Source organism: Solanum stenotomum, chromosome 2 (genome assembly GCF_019186545.1).
Source record: "Solanum stenotomum isolate F172 chromosome 2, ASM1918654v1, whole genome shotgun sequence".
Lineage (NCBI taxonomy): Eukaryota > Viridiplantae > Streptophyta > Magnoliopsida > Solanales > Solanaceae > Solanum > Solanum stenotomum.
The window spans coordinates 1,729,779-1,744,385 of record NC_064283.1 but is presented as its reverse complement, the minus strand read 5'-3'; the positions used below and the strand labels follow the sequence as shown (position 1 = coordinate 1,744,385).

Here is a 14,607-nt window from a genome sequence, read left to right as displayed (position 1 = left end):
GGTCGACTAATGCTGGAAAAAACATGCCAAGTAAAATCTGAGTGCATATTTCTCATACCGGATCGACAAATGCTTTCGATAAAATGATCTGCCAAAGTTTCTCATCTACTTGTGGTACTTTCCTTACTTACACGGCTCACAACCACCATTTTACCTCAACAGCACTTCCTGAGCTCTGTGTGTAAGCAACAGAAAAGAAAACAGGATCTCATATTTCTCGACACATTTGGAACAGACCTGTCCTTCATGATTTATTTTGCAGTTATCTTTTTGCAATATTTGACCTATCCATGACTAAAAATCTGAATGATACAGACAAACCAAGCTTGAATGTGTAACGGGAGAACGACAAAGGGGACATTCAGGCTTTTCATTGCACCACTCCATTATGCAGTTCCTACAAATAGTGCAAATCAAACAAAAAGGTAAGAGCATTATGTCTTTTTCCTCTTCTTTCTTTCGGGTTTTCCGGGGAATGAATTGTTAACCAAAATAATGGGCATAAAGAGAAACAGTCAGGAGTCAATACCAGCAAAATACATGACCACAAGGAGTGGCTGTTGGATGTTGGCGGCTGCTTAGGCAAAGTGTGCATTTGCTTGGACTGTTTCCTTGAGACTGAAACAGCATAACAGTAATTTGTTCGAATAATTAAATTTAAGCAAAGGAAGTTTATCACTTCTCTCTAGGTCAAATAACCTAAATGAATTACGTAGAACACTTAATTCTTGAAAGTAAAACGAAATATACCTCTGAAGTTGATGTGGATTCAGCAACCAATCCATACTTCTCAGTTTCGGTAGTTATTAGATTGCCTTCCTCATTTAAAACAGGCAAACCTCGGCCTAAAGATACAAAGATAAAAGATTACAGCCAAAAAGTGAAAAAAATTGACCCACGATAGACCGGAAGAAGGGAAAAACTAATACAGAGAGACCAAAATATTGATCTACTAGTGCATAGTTACAGACCGAGAAAAGGTACATGACTGCAAAGACACAAAAGTAACCTTGAAGACCAAAACCAAATTTTGTGACTTCATGAAGCATAATTACTCTTTCTGCTATGATCGCATCTTCCAAATCATAGAAAACTGCAGTTTGAAATTAAAATCCTTCTCTCCTCTATTGGTGTCAAGCCTCAGTCACACACTCACACCCTTGGAGCATATGATGGAAGTCCATAATGGGTACAACTATTCTTCTTCTTCAAACAATAAAATATTTTGTATTTTGGGCTGACAAACCTAAATAAACATTTAGCGCATGATACTCAGAGAAAGTCCTGAGCATAAGTATATGCAAAAAAGTTTCACCTGCAGAAGTTCGATAGGTTCCAAAGGGTGCTTGTTGAGCAGAAGTTGAAACAGATGATAAACTACTACGTCTCAGACCTTCAGCAGCAAGAATACATAATTGAATTAGAAGGAAGACCCCTAGTATTTGATATCTGCACGACAAGAACATTTTGAGCAGCCAATAATGTCCAACTGGGATCTTTATGAAGCCAAGGAGCCAAACAATCACTATTTCAGAAATGACTATGTGCCAGACATAGAATCATCCACTACTGTGAAGTTTGATACAGAAAACGTTTTAAACAGTACATGAAAGTGAAATATCTGACTACCCACATCCCAAGGCACATAGAGTAGAAGACACGTCCAATGCGCAATATTTTTGGCAAAGCTATAGAGTCTTTCCTTTTGAAGACCAGTACTCCCAATATTTCCTTTAAAATACCAGAGAAAAAGCATTAAAAAAAATATTTAAAAAAAACAGAAGCAGCTGGCAGAAAACTAATAAGCACTGATACGAAAATATTTTATCTCAAGGTCAATGAGGGACGTCATCTTTGTCAAATGAAAAGACCATTTTTGTGCAACTTTCTCCTTCACAAGGAAACGAACACAAAAGAAGATTATATAGCCAGCAATCTACCAAATTTTGTCAGAGGGACAAGAAGTCATTTTTCAAAGAGCAGATATCTGATGCAAAGAGTTACAGACCATACAACTATTTCTGCAACAGGAGCTTGAAGCAATTTACCTAGGTCGCTGGTTCATAGGTTTTCCAATGAACACATAGTGTATGCCCGCAGCACGTTTTGATATATGATAATAAAGTCCTGACACAGAGAGAATTTACTGACTTTTAGCATGTGTTTCAGAAATTAGCAGCACTTAATTGGTTTATTGAGTGGCAAATAAAGTCACCTTCAAAATAGAAGAACATGAGATTGGTCCGGATAACCAATTGCAAAATCTCACGAGCAAGGGGAAGCATCTGCAAGAATCAGCAAGAATGTATGTTGTTTTACAAAAATTGGAAGTGAAAGATGATGGAGAGTTCACCAAATGTGCACTACATACTTTTCAAGGTACTTCCCAATTATCTCTACATGTCAACTATGTCTTAGCCACTTTGGCAAGCTACAACAAAATAAAGGAGTTGAACATGACAGTCAGCAGTTCTGGCAGCTTCAAGGTTAGCCATCAGTAAATAGGGTTTTGTTGGGCCACAAGACATTCTATTAAGGTGGAAGTAATTCTAAACCTTTGTCCTAGGTATATGGAATATCACAACTATTAGCTTGCAGTATTGCTCCACGAGGACCTCTGGACTTAACAATTGGAGAGTGCACAAGATCCAGAGAGTTTAACACCAGCCGCCAAAAGTCTAAAAAGTGTTGCAGGAAATCCAGTGAGTCGTAGATGCTTCATAAGGTTCAAGAGATTGTCCAAATTGCAGTATAATTTTAAAAAAAAAAAAAACAGATTTCCAACTCAGAAGAAATCCAGCTTAAGATTTAACTGAAGCAACTTTATCCATTGAATTTTGTGGATAACATCTATGACAAAGAGTTATATATACAAGTCAGAGAGAAACACATAATTTAATGCCCAGACTTCGGCAATCTGAGATAACAAAAGCTTATGAAGAAAGGGGTGTACCGAAGGCCACCTTCGAACTGTATACAACCAGAAATCCCTTATCTTGGCTTTCAATCTTGAAAGAGCTGAAATTGATGGAGCGGATGTTGAAGATGAGTGTATCTCAAAAGTAGGTAACGCCTCAGCTTCATTGCTTGAAGTAGGATCATCCCCAAATGCATAGTCCGCCATTGAATCAGCCAGGGTGATGCCATGGGAAGCTGCTCTAGAACTGAAAAACAATACATCATAAATAAAAGGCAATAAATATTGGTGGTTTGCAAAACCATACAATAATAAATAATTGTTACAAGGAAAAGTAAGAGGTGTGGATGTCTTTATATGAAGTCTCCGAGAAATGTAGATGAACCTGACTCTTTCTGCAATATATGGAACAGCTGACTGATAGAAAATAAAAAGAGCACGTCTTGCAGGTGTTGGGGAAAGTCCATATGGTCCTGCAACCTGTAATACCAAATTGTAATTCGAACATAGATACTTTTGCACAGAAGAACAACAAAATTTGCTGATGCAGTAAATCAAATGATAAAAATCATATAATTTAGAAAAGTACACCTGTTTTTGAATTTTTTTGTATAAAATATTTAGACTAAGACTTGTTACTTATCAGAAAGAAAGAATGTTCTAGTCTAGCACTCCATAAAACTTCTAGTTTGTGTTGAGTTAAATTCAGTAACATAAACTAAAGGGGAGAGAGTAGTAAACATGAGTAAAGACAAAATCCACAACAGGAGAAAAGCCAAACGGCTCAAGACACTTAGACAGGATGTAGAAACAGCAAAACATAAATTCATTCAACCTGAGTGATATCACAGTATTCTTCTCCTAATGTTTGCTTCCCTGCACCCGTTGTCAGCATATAATAGAGCATCTGCCCTAAGAGTTTTGCCTGAAATGAAAAATGCGCCAACTCTAGTATTAGGAAGTAATGACTATCCTTGTGGTATAGATTCTAGGCTAACAACTTATAAAATTAGAACGTTAGGCTTCACAAGTAAGACCCACGGGCTATCTCATGTCATTTTGGATCCACAAAAGAAAAGGAAAGGGTAAAAGAGGAGAGAACTGATACAATTAGTTTTGAGGTCAGGCATGGTTGGAAGAGAAAAGCATAATTCTTCTTTCCCATCCAATTTCTACAGCAAAGAGTAGAATTATGAACAACCACTAATTGATAACATTGTCGGTCATCTTCATGATAAGCCACCAAAATAAGCAAGTTGCTCTTGCACTATAATATCACACTGTTCTCGTGATGCCAGGTCATTCTAATCATTTTCACTTCTTTAAATTGAAACTCCTACCCAATATAAAAGGAGTACACAAAGTTTTCATCTGACTAATACCTACAGTCATTTTCAGATTGTCACTTGTAGTTTTCATTTATTTCTTGGATATCCTAACCCATACAGAACTCCAGACTCTAACCACCAGGTCTTACCCCAGCCAAAAGAGGATCAGAAGAAAAAAAACATTCTACGAAAGCTCAAAGTAAGAGATGAGGGTGATTCTTGCTGAAAAACTCCCCATTGCAGTTTTCTCAATGATTCAGATTTTTCAATACCTCAATTGGAGTAAATTTCATTTTGATTAGTAATACATCACTTGGCAAATGGATTTTGCCATGAAGTTCATTATTCTACTAAACAGAGCAATATCTCAAGGTACATACAAGGTCCCTTATCCACTATCAACAATAATAAAAATTGAAAACAAAAAGAATCGGGTTTTCCAACTCTTAATCAACAAAACTCAAATAACAATTAAATATTTTTCTCATTAGTTAACAACTCATACAGAAGCAAGTAAGCTTAACAAAACGAATTACCTCATTCTGGTAAGTTACAGCGACTCTTGTACCTGAAAAACAACAATTTTAAGTTTTCCGAAAGATACATAATAGGTAGTGAAGCTAATCACAGAAAGGGTAGTAAGAGAGACCGAAGAGGTGACGAAAAGCATCACGGCAAGCTTCATAGACGAAGGAGGCATACTGGTCATCTTTCTCAGCAGCCCTCATAATCTCCGGCTGCGCAGCCAGCGGAAACCTCTTGACGCTGCTGCCGGAAGTGGAGGCGCCACCGCCGTCACTGTTTCCGACATTGGTTGAAGTTCTAGAAGCTTCTCCCAATCCCATGGTTCAGAATTCAGATATGCAAATCGGTGCTCAACCCTAAAGCAGTGGCTTTACGCCAAAAAAAATAGGGCTCTCAAAATTACAAATCCTCGAAAGAAGCAAAAATCCCCAAATTCAGTTCAGGCAAGATTTAACGAAGAACCAAAAGCATGGAGTAGAACACAGAGACAAAAGAGGAAGGAGATAACAGCATTGGAAGGACCAAAATACCCCCAAGTAGAATATAAAAAATTACTTATGCATTTATTGTTACTGTTAATTTTAAAAATAGTATATTTTGTTAGTAAGTTCTTACCGATTATTATGCACATAATTTCAAAACTTTACTATTCATGTAATTAATTTTGTATGTCAGTAAGTTAGCATTTCTCTATGATAGATCAGTAAGTTAGCATTTCTCTATGATAGATTGAGAGGCAACTTTGTTAAGAAAAAAAATGTTAAATTTAAGTTTTTGTTTAGAGTCCGTTTACATATGTCTAAAGCTGGACTGTAAAAAAATTTTCTTGACAAAGAATTTCTGAAAATTGAATAAATGAGGTGAAAAGGATGTCGAAATCAATCTTTTTTTGTCATGTATCGTACATTCATTATTTGGCTTTTGATTCACAAATGGATTATAATTAATCCGAAATAGTTTGTCAAAAGTCATTCATTTCAATTGATTTTGAGAATGATTAACTATAGCTAGTTGTATTGTGATGCCTTGTGTGGTAATATTATAATTATTCTTGCTTATGCATATTGTCTGGAACTCGCCATTAAATGTATGTTATGTGAAGAGAAATTTTAGATATGGCTTGACTTGAAAAATGACCTTAGACCCTCTTTGAATAGTTACTCTGTCTACATTTTTCCTTTCCTAACGACCTTAGTCAACTCCGTTGAGCTTTAACCTATTCATTGGAAATCATGTAGCACCTTCTTTAATCCATTTTCCTAATTAGCACCCCCCCACCCCCCAAATTGTTAGTCGTGAAAATGTAGGTTAAAAGCCTAAGTTTGAAGGAAATACAAATGAAAAATGAATCAGAAGTCTAAGTTTGAGAGTGTGCTCATCAAATAATGATAGAGGAATGAATTTCAATGTGTTAGGTCACCATATGCTTCAATCAAAAGTGTTTAGTTGAGTCTATGGATAAAAGAACAAAATCTTTGGGCTTCGAAGAAAATGAGTCTTTTGAAGACAATGAACAACTAATTAGGACAACAGAAAGAGTAATATCTTTGCAAATAATCAAAACATTTTTTTATTGAAGAATTTAATCGAATTTTATATCAACTTATATTGTTTGTTTTGAATGGATATGACAATAAAACGAACAAATTCATAACCCAAATGATGTAAGACTATAATTAATGGGGTAAAAACACAAAGTGAATATGTATAATGAATTTTATACCAATTTCTTAAAAGGTGGGACTTGTAAATTAGAAACTAAAAATTTCAAGAATAATTATATCATGAAAAAAAAATTGAAATAAAGTCCTAGAATATATATCCCTTGATATTTGAAACTCGTCGGTATTATACTTCCGATCCCTTTTCCCTTTTTGAAGAGTTAGCTTAAATAGTTGTTCCTTAACTGATTGAACTAAACATAGTTGATAAACGTATAATATATGTATAATTAATGTATAATGTATATATATCGATTAGAAAAAAATAAATAATAAATTTATCGAACTATTTATATGAAAATTCCCCTTTTTAGTGGTTTAAAATCGAGAGGAATGATATAGGGAAAATTGTATATAATAGCAAACTATTAATTCAAATTAAATGCTATAAACATAGTTTGATTTAATTGTACTCATAGCAAATTGTTGCTATTTCGCCTCTCTCCTGGTGAATCTCGCTCATCACTCTCGCTTTTTATACAAACGCAAATGTATAAATGCGTTTGTGTTTGTATAAAGTGAGAGAAAATTGTATATATACATATATTTTCGTTCTCCTCTCTCCCCTCTCCCAGATCTCGCTCGTCAGTCTCTCCCTCGCCTCTCTTACAAACAAAAATGTATAAATTGTGTTTCTGTTTGTATAAAGCGAGAGAAAATTGTATATACACATGCAAATACATATATCTTCGTCCTATACACTTATAATTATACAATACAAATATTTCCATGCCCAGTTCTCTTTTTCCTTTCTCTCTTTCTCGCTTTATATAATCACAAATTATACAATTGATCTTTTGTATATGTATACCGAAACATAAACAAATTATATACAACTGCTTTCTTTTGTATATGTATAGCGAAATATATATATATTTATGTTTGTTATGAAGCGCACTATAGCTATAACATACAAATATAATTTTTGTGTTTGTTGTATGTGAAAGTTGTTCAATAATATATAGGTCAAAGACACATCTTACTTGATTAGACATATACGTTTTATTTTTGCTCCTTTAGTTTAATTTGTTCTCACTTTTCACACAAACTAGACAAAAAGCAAGAGGACAATAGTAATTGTCTATACCATATAGTATGCCTTTTCCATCTCTTTCTTTCTTTCTTTTTTCGAAAATAACTTTTTAATATTGATCGATATAAATTGAGAAATCGTGAAAAAAAATATAGATGCAAGGGTGGATTTATGTATATAAAGGAATATGGCAGACATCTGAAGTCACAAAAAGATTATGGACAGAATATCGAATCTGGCAAATTTCAAATTACCTATACCCATGCATTATCGTTGTTTGTCATTATTAAGTTTAATTTGTATTAGATATATATAGTGACATTGAATTTTTAAATCTTGAATTCATCTTTAAATTAGAATTTGTAGTGGAATTGAATTCGCAGTCACGAATATATTGAATTGATTTTCTAGAGCCACTTTTGATCACTGTTTCCTCCTTTAATAGTGGTCACTACTTTTTCTTTCACTCTCTTTTTACTTCATTAAATTAATTAAAATAAATAACCAAACGTGAGATCATATTTAATTAACCAAATTTTCCAATACAAAAATCTTTTTCACTGGTCCTAGAGTATTTCCCGTAGTGGGAAAATGTCTTTTTTAAAAAAATATATTTAAAAAATGAGAACTCAACTTTGTAAAATGAAAGGCACAATGTGATTGTGATATATCATGCTTAGCATGGTTCTTTATCATCAAGTAGGGTATATATCCACTAACTAAAATTAGGCCTATGAGTTAAAATAAACTTTTGCAATATGCTTTTGCTTTACTAGTTAGTCATTTTCAACCTATGAGGATGAAGTGCATGAACATCCATTAATCTCGAAAAATATTATGTATATATTTCGAAAAACTATTATTCTGATCTTCCTGCCCCTTAGGCCCTTGAGCAAGAGTGTGCGAGTTAGAGTCAGTTTGGATTTTTTTATAATGTTTAATTTATTCTTTAATTTAATTGACATATTGAAGATAATAATATCTTCGTCGTGCTCAAATCTTAAATCCGTCTCTGAATTTGGACATGTAGTACTTTTTTATTTGCTTAAAAGTATTCGTATGAGGGGGATCAAAAAGTGTGTTCTGAGACTTTAAGTAAATTAATACCAGTGTAAATGGGAGACATAATAATGAAATAAAAAAAGAAATTATTAGATTAATATAAAGCACAGGGAAATGTCACTGGATGCCATTCAAATCATTAATAAAGGGAAAAGCATGCAATTTGATACTTTATAATACTCTACTATATACTTTTGAAAAATGCACTACCACTGTATCAAGTATGATTAACTTTTGCACTCTTTAATCATGTCAACATCTTGGGATCTGCTAATTAATTTATACAACTTTTTTTTTTTCCTAGCTACTTAAATTTTATATGTGTCACACAGATGGAGAGGATCATAGAAAACTCGAGAAGTCTGTATATATTGTCTGATCCTAAAATAGGACTTCCACAATCGATCCGTTAGAATCTGCTTCGTCATAGTACATGAGATACATATGAAAACCTATTGAATTTTGCGGATATTTCTATATATAATAAGCCACAATGTAATTATCATTGTAACTATCTTGTTAGCTTTCAACCAAAAGCTAACAAGATTTTTAGTTACATAGTTATTATTTAGTTAAATAATAAATATGTCATTGTATGAGCTATTTATTACTCATTCATTTTGAATTTGTTAAATTTTGATCTGACACATAGTTTATAAAAGTAAATTAGATTTTGAGAAAAAACATTAAGTGATACTTGAAGTTGTCCCAGATTTTCAAAAAGACACCTTAACTTTGCGTGAGTCCTATTACCCCACAAAACATTCAAAATCACAATAAATACACATTTTTTACACAATATTTCCACTTTGGACAAAAATATCCTTCAAATGTGCAATTTCTTAAAAACAAAACGTCGGACCCATTATTAATGTATTGAAGGATGCTTTGGTAATTTCCTATGATGAATTCGTTTTGTTTGTTTCTTTTAAATTTATTTTACTATACTAAATAATTTTATTGAATTGTGTACATGAGATACATATGAAAACCTATTGAATTTTGGGGATATATATATATATATATATATATATATATATATATATATATAGCTTAGGTACTTAAATTGTGTACTATCTATCCTTCATTTCCAAGAAGATAGTTTCCAAAAAACAAAAAATCTAACATTTAATCACAAGGTTTTTTTGTCACATAGTCTATGGATTTTACATAATTAATTCCAATTCATAGTGCCACTAATTGATGTAACAAAAAGATCTACTAGTGATCATTTTGGTACGTTACGTTACAAAATATTCCATGCCACTCACATTGTAACAAAAGTATTTGGTGATGATGTTATATAAAAAAAATCGACTTTCTTGTTTAGACATATGTAATTATTATTTTGCAAAAAAAAATAAAAAAAAATAGGGTCTACTAATTGCAATGATAAAAAGCAAATTTTTCTTTTTTCATTCATAGATTAGTTCATAAAAATTAATTAAACATACAAAAAACCAACTTGGGATTTGTATGCTTAGACCCAACTCCAAAAATAGTACTTCATCACATCCCTTTTGATTGCTACTAAAAATAAAATTAAAAGGGGAACAAAACCTATACTAGACCAAAAACAAAATAATAATAAAAATTGTACACACCAATCTTTTTTTTTTTTCTTCTTCTTAATAATATGAAGGATAGCAAACATTTTTTTTTCCTTAAGCATTTTCAGTTGAAGAAGCAAGAAGTGGCTGTGCCAAAGAGGACTTAATGTGACTTGTTGGCCTGTTGTTACAATTATCCACTGGTGATTGAATTGCAGCTGCTGCTGCCTTTGCAAATTTGGATTCTTCATTTTTGCCCCATAGAACAAAGTACAATCCTGATATGATCAATACCGCTCCGATAATCCTGTAAAAAATTAATTTAATTTATATATAGTGACAATTATCAATATATTTTAACATGTTACGATTATATATGCAATTATTTGATAGCGGTGCGGATGGAAATATTAGTTTATAAGAAAGAATATGATGGACCTACAAAAATTTGTTTGAAAGTTCTAGGGTGATTCTTGAGAAACAAAAAAAAGTTTGACACATATAAATTTTATATATATATATATATATATATATTCATGATCAATGTAACCTAACTACATGTAATGGCATGAGGTGAAGGAATATGCATTGTGGGGTCTTTTCACAAAATGCATAATTGAGGAAAAATGTAACTTTCTTCTTTATTTTATCATATTCCCTTAGAGCTGCATGACCAGTGACAAAGTCAGGAATTTTATATATTTATCGCGCTATACTAGAAATTAACAATTTATATATAACTACACTAATTTGTTTTTGCCTTTTTCCAACTATTACTAGACGTAACATATAAAAAAATATATAAGAATTTAAGTTATATACACTAACAGTATAACATTGAATGAAACAAGTAATATACCCGCCCAAGTAGAACTCTTCGCCTAATGCGAAGGAAGCCATCAGAGCAACAACAAGAGTCTGAACAGGTTGATAAACAGCAACAAAAACTGGACCCCCTCTGTCAATGCACCATATCTGTACTGCAAATGCTATACCAGATGCCACCACTCCCTGTATAATTATAAATTACAATTAATTTGACTTTTCATTTTCGTATAATAATATAGATTAATTAATTAAAAGGAAAAATAAATGAAGTACACAAAATATTGCTGTCATTTCACTATCTATAACTAACCATATGTCCATCTAGTTATTATTTTGTTGTCTTATTGCATAACTACAATATAATAAAGTGTGTAGGGAAAATATTGCAAAAAAAAATCCATTTATGTTTGACTAATTATCTTATCATGTCACATGATTCTTTTCAATTGGAATTTATGATCGTTATTTTGGTCTGTTGTTGATTTATACACATTAATGTCTCACAAATAGCTTTCAATTATATTACTTTTTTTTCAACCAAGTCATTATTTCAACTTTAATTTTCTAATTTTAATAAAAAGAATATTTTGACATAAAAATACTCACAGCATAGAAGACACTGAATAGTTCAGCACCAGAGTGAACTAGCCAAGCCTGAGGGTCCCTTTCACAGAAAGCCGCGATGATCAAGAACTGTATGACTCCAAAGAAACACTGCCACGACGTGACTGAGAGCCTAGCCGGGTACTTCTTGAGTACGGGGGCTTGCAACACGAGCCACCCGGCCCATGATAAACAATGTCCGATCAAATAAATGCATCCTAAAGTCCAGTTTTTACCATTAGCATCTCCTAAACCAAGTAACATAGGTGAAGTCCTTTGTAGTGGTGGATTTGGGCTGTAAATTGTTGGGCCTTTGTATAATGTAATTACTGATGCTCCAGCTACACACAATAATGTTCCACACACTTTTGATATACCATCTTTTCTGTTTAGTCTCACTGTTTCAATCCTGAAATTATTTCATTTAACGAATTAATAAAATATATTGACAGTATAATGATATAATTAAAATATGTTGTCATAGTAGTAATTCAATTTATTGTAAAGATGATCTGATAGTGTAAATATTATTTTTACATCGATAGTGTATAAATAGAGAGAACTTGCCTGAGTAGTACTGCCATGAGAAATGTTATGGCAGGTACAGAATTTTGTATGGCAGAAGCAAAAGTAGGGGAAGTATTGTCCAACCCCAACAAGTAGAATCCTTGGTTAGCAGTAATTCTACAAAAATAAAGATAAAAAAAAATAAAAAGTTATTTTTTTTTCATAGTAATTATTGTTCTTTCTATCCTAATTTATGTGACACTTTCTGTTTTTCAACAATCAAACAGTTTAAGTTTGACTGTGAATTTGCGCATGAAATTTATATATTTGTAAACTAGGTAAAAAGTAGTATAAGTCATAATAATTGATAATTCAAAATATTTAAAAAAATATATGAAAGTATAGATTTGTTTGAATCTCGAAATCTGAAAGGTGTCACATCAATTAGGACAGAGGGAGTATTTTTTTAATTTTTTTTCATGATAGTATATCCTACCCAATAACTGCTAGGAGGAAGAATTGAATGGTAAAATTCCAATTAAGTTGTGGCCTGTCTTTCCTGATCAAGAAAAAAACACACACATAAGTTGTTACATTCAAGACATGACAATCTTAAATTAATCAGTGACGTAGTCAAAAATTTTGCGTACTTTTCAAGAAAGTAGGCAAATGGAAGAAGTAGAAGCAAAGCAAGAATGTTTCTATAAACTGGGAAAACAATCTTGCTAATGCCCATATTAAGTGCAGCTCTAGAGACAACATGAAAACCAGCATAACCAAATTGCAAAGCCAACATGGCTAAGTGAAGTTGCATTTTTTCAGGCATAGCAAAACCCATTATTCTCTTAGTAGTGGCTGAACCACTAGTATCTGCCATTGGAGAAAAATAAGAACTAAAATGGAATGAAGTAATTTTTGAGATGATTAGTTAAAGAGAGAAATGAGTTGTGATGGATGCTTAGGTTCTTAGAGTTAGGGAGGTATAAATATAGCTAAAAAGAAGAGTAATTTTTTTTTAGTTGTTGACATGACCCTACACTGTGGGGTCCTTAAAATATGTTATGTCAACTGTTTTTAACCTTCTTATGTTTTGGGTTGTCTCCCACATTCTTCCTTCTCTCAAAATCTAAAAGAAAAAAAATAGGATCTTTTTTTTATAAAATGATATTTGAGTCCATTTACATTAGCATATTTACTAACTATAGTAAAGGACTAGAGGTGATGATAGAGTTGATTTCTCGGACATTCAATTAATAGTTATTATTTCATAAGTTATTTTTTTATGAGAAAAGTATTGAAAACATCCTTGAACTTGATAAATTATTAGTTTCATTCATAAACTGCTGACAACCTTAAAAACATTCATCTACTTGACTAATGTATTAACTTAGATACACATTTGTCACACGACATAACAAGTGGTCTCAAACTCTTGTAGGAGCATTAGACTCTTAATCAAATTAAATGGTGTTTTTAAGGCAGTCAACAGTTTGAGGATGAAACCAGGGGCGGACCTACGTGGTCTTCAGGGGGTTCACCCGAACCCCCTCGACAAAAAATTACACTGTATATATAAAGTAAATTTTATGTATTTTTGTAGATATATATATTTTGAACCCCCTAAATAACAAAGAGAAGCTAATGACGCAGTGGCAAGTCCCCCAAAAATTAAGTTGCGCGTCACTAGTTCGAATCTCAGTGAAAGCGTTTTAATTTTTTCTTTTTTCTTTTTTAGTTTGTTTAGTTTTTTTTTTTTTAATTTTCAGTTCTGTTTTTCATTTTTTTTAGTGTTTTTTTTTTACTTTAAAAAACGTGCTAAAAGTGTGGTTTTAAACCCAAAAAAAATCAAGGTTCCCATTTCTAGGCTTATTTACACGTTTATACTTTTATTTTTCGAACCCTCTGAACGAAAATCATGGGTCCGCCACTGGATGAAACTAGTAATTCACGTCAAGTTTAGAAATGCTTGTAATACTTTTCTCTTTCTTTGTTGATAAAAATTGAAATCAAGAATAAGAAGAATTTTCTAAGATAATAACTACTGAGTTAAGTAACTATTTGAGAAATTAACCCGAAGATGATTTCACACATTCATATTTTCTCACTACGAATTCATTGCATCTGACAAATATGACTTCAAAACTTACTTAGGGTGTGTTTGGTATGCCGGAAAATGTTTTCCAATTTTCTCATGTTTGGTTGGGTTAAATGTTTTGGAAAATGTTTTCCAAATCAACTCATTTTCCTCAAATTCAAGGAAAATGACTTCCCTTCAAAAATCAAGGAAAACATTTTCCAAAACCTTCCACCAATTTCAAATTACAATTTTTTTGTTGAAAAAATCAAAAAAAAAAATTGATGAAAAAGTAAATTTAAAGCTTATTTTAAAAAAAATATTTTTCAACTTCAATTTTTTTATCCCACCCTCACCCCGACCCACCCCCCTCACTCCAGCCCCTTACCACCCCCCACCCCCAAAAAAAAAAAATTAAAGTTTGTTTTTAAAAAATATTTTCAATTTCAAAATTTCATT

General features: G+C 32.3%; 3 protein-coding genes across 4 annotated transcripts in view; 1 reads left to right on the top strand and 2 right to left on the bottom strand.

Moving 5' to 3' along the window:
• Nucleotides 1–14,607, top strand: part of LOC125855069 (floral homeotic protein PMADS 1) — a 287,719-nt gene that overhangs the window by 196,166 nt on the left and 76,946 nt on the right. The window lies entirely within an intron of this gene.
• Nucleotides 206–5,268, bottom strand: LOC125855055 (peroxisome biogenesis factor 10). Its single transcript, XM_049534705.1, has 11 exons — nt 4,895–5,268; nt 4,782–4,813; nt 3,753–3,842; nt 3,303–3,397; nt 2,954–3,164; nt 2,216–2,285; nt 2,049–2,127; nt 1,316–1,449; nt 751–845; nt 530–618; nt 206–397 (listed from the first exon to the last, which is right to left on the bottom strand). The coding sequence occupies exons 1-11, from the start codon at nt 5,088–5,090 to the stop codon at nt 295–297; spliced, it is 1,194 nt and encodes a 397-aa protein (XP_049390662.1). The 5' UTR covers nt 5,091–5,268; the 3' UTR covers nt 206–294.
• Nucleotides 9,977–13,040, bottom strand: LOC125855056 (protein WALLS ARE THIN 1). Its single transcript, XM_049534706.1, has 6 exons — nt 12,725–13,040; nt 12,571–12,633; nt 12,135–12,251; nt 11,571–11,976; nt 10,996–11,147; nt 9,977–10,443 (listed from the first exon to the last, which is right to left on the bottom strand). The coding sequence occupies exons 1-6, from the start codon at nt 12,949–12,951 to the stop codon at nt 10,251–10,253; spliced, it is 1,158 nt and encodes a 385-aa protein (XP_049390663.1). The 5' UTR covers nt 12,952–13,040; the 3' UTR covers nt 9,977–10,250.